This window comes from Vipera ursinii (genome assembly GCF_947247035.1).
Source record: "Vipera ursinii genome assembly, chromosome: 1".
Lineage (NCBI taxonomy): Eukaryota > Metazoa > Chordata > Lepidosauria > Squamata > Viperidae > Vipera > Vipera ursinii.
In genome coordinates this window covers 116,890,115-116,891,560 of record NC_139512.1, presented here as the reverse complement: position 1 = coordinate 116,891,560, position 1,446 = coordinate 116,890,115, and the positions used below count along the sequence as shown (strand labels likewise).

The window sequence follows — 1,446 nt, the reverse complement described above, 5'->3', positions numbered from 1 at the left end:
AAGAAAAGAAATATAATTACATGCAGATTTCTCTTTCCAAACTTTATCCATTTGATTTGCTTTTCCCAGAACCAAATTTTTAGTTTTTCTTCACTAATATAAGATCGCAAACTAGTTTCCCATCTTTTAGTACCTGACGTTTTTTGTCCTTCAGTAATAATAAGAAAGAAAGACAATAATGTTATTGTCACACCATATGAAGGTGACTTTTCATTCTGGATCCATGTGCTCTTTCACCATGTCAGTTTCAATTATTTGTATCTTTGGACAGTTATACAATGAAAAACTCTACCCCATGTGGATGTTTTATTCTATCTATACTATACTCTCAACTTTCTCCTGCATCCATACTGAGTGATGATTCTTAAGATTAATTTTAATGAGGTTCAATTTTATTTTGATCATCCTGAATATCTAGTTCTTGTTTGCATCTTTCCATTGGTCAGATACCAAATGATTCTGATTACTGCATTCTTTCAGTTTCCACAGTGTTTCTACGGTTCAATGGGAAACAGCTCACATGTAACAGAATTCATACTCAGAGGGTTGACTGATGATCCACAGTTGCAACTCATGCTCTTTGTGATATTTTTTATTCTTTATGCTATCACCTTGTTGGGGAATGTGGGCATGATTGTTTTAATCAGGCTCAGTCCTCATCTCCACACACCAATGTACTTTTTCCTCACTCACTTATCATTTGTGGATATCTGCTGTACATCAGCTATCACTCCAAAATTCCTATGCCACCTTTTAAAAGAGAAGAAAAGTATTTCTTTTGCTGGTTGTTTTACTCAAATTTACTTTTATGGTGCATTTTCCACTGCAGAGTGTTTCCTCCTAGCTATCATGGCCTATGACCGCTATGTGGCCATTTGTCACCCTCTACTTTATCTGGCAACCATGTCCCAAATAAAATGTGTTCAACTAGTGATCGTTTCCTACATTACTGGGCTCCTACATTCTTTAGTGCATATCATTCCTGCATCTCGCTTGTTTTTCTGTGGATCAAACATCATTAAGAATTTTTTCTGTGAAGGTCCTGCACTATTACAACTCGCCTGTTCAGATATCAGTTTAAATAATCTGCTGAAATTAGTATTTATTGGCTTCACTTTAATGGCAACAATCCTGGCTATTCTCACATCCTACTCTTATGTCCTGATCACCATTTTAAAGATGCGCTCTGCCAAGGCTCGGAGGAAAGCCTTCTCCACATGTACATCGCACCTCATGGTCATCACCATTTTCTACGGAGGTCTTGCCTTTGTTTATGCACAACCTGGCAAGTCTCATTACACTAATCAAATAGCTTCTGTGTTGTATGTAGTAGTGACTCCGATGATCAATCCCTTGATCTACAGCTTCAGGAACCAGGAAGTAAAGGTTGCCTTCAGAAAAATTCTGGAAAAACGAATTGCATTCCTTTTTTATACCAAACACTGA

General features: G+C 37.0%; 1 protein-coding gene across 1 annotated transcript; it reads left to right on the top strand.

Moving 5' to 3' along the window:
* Positions 1–504: 504 nt before the first annotated feature.
* LOC310639826 (olfactory receptor 5J3-like) lies at positions 505–1,446 on the top strand (the record flags this gene model as incomplete). Its single annotated transcript, XM_083361758.1, has 1 exon — positions 505–1,446. One exon carries the CDS (start codon positions 505–507, stop codon positions 1,444–1,446), a length of 942 nt encoding a protein of 313 aa, XP_083217884.1.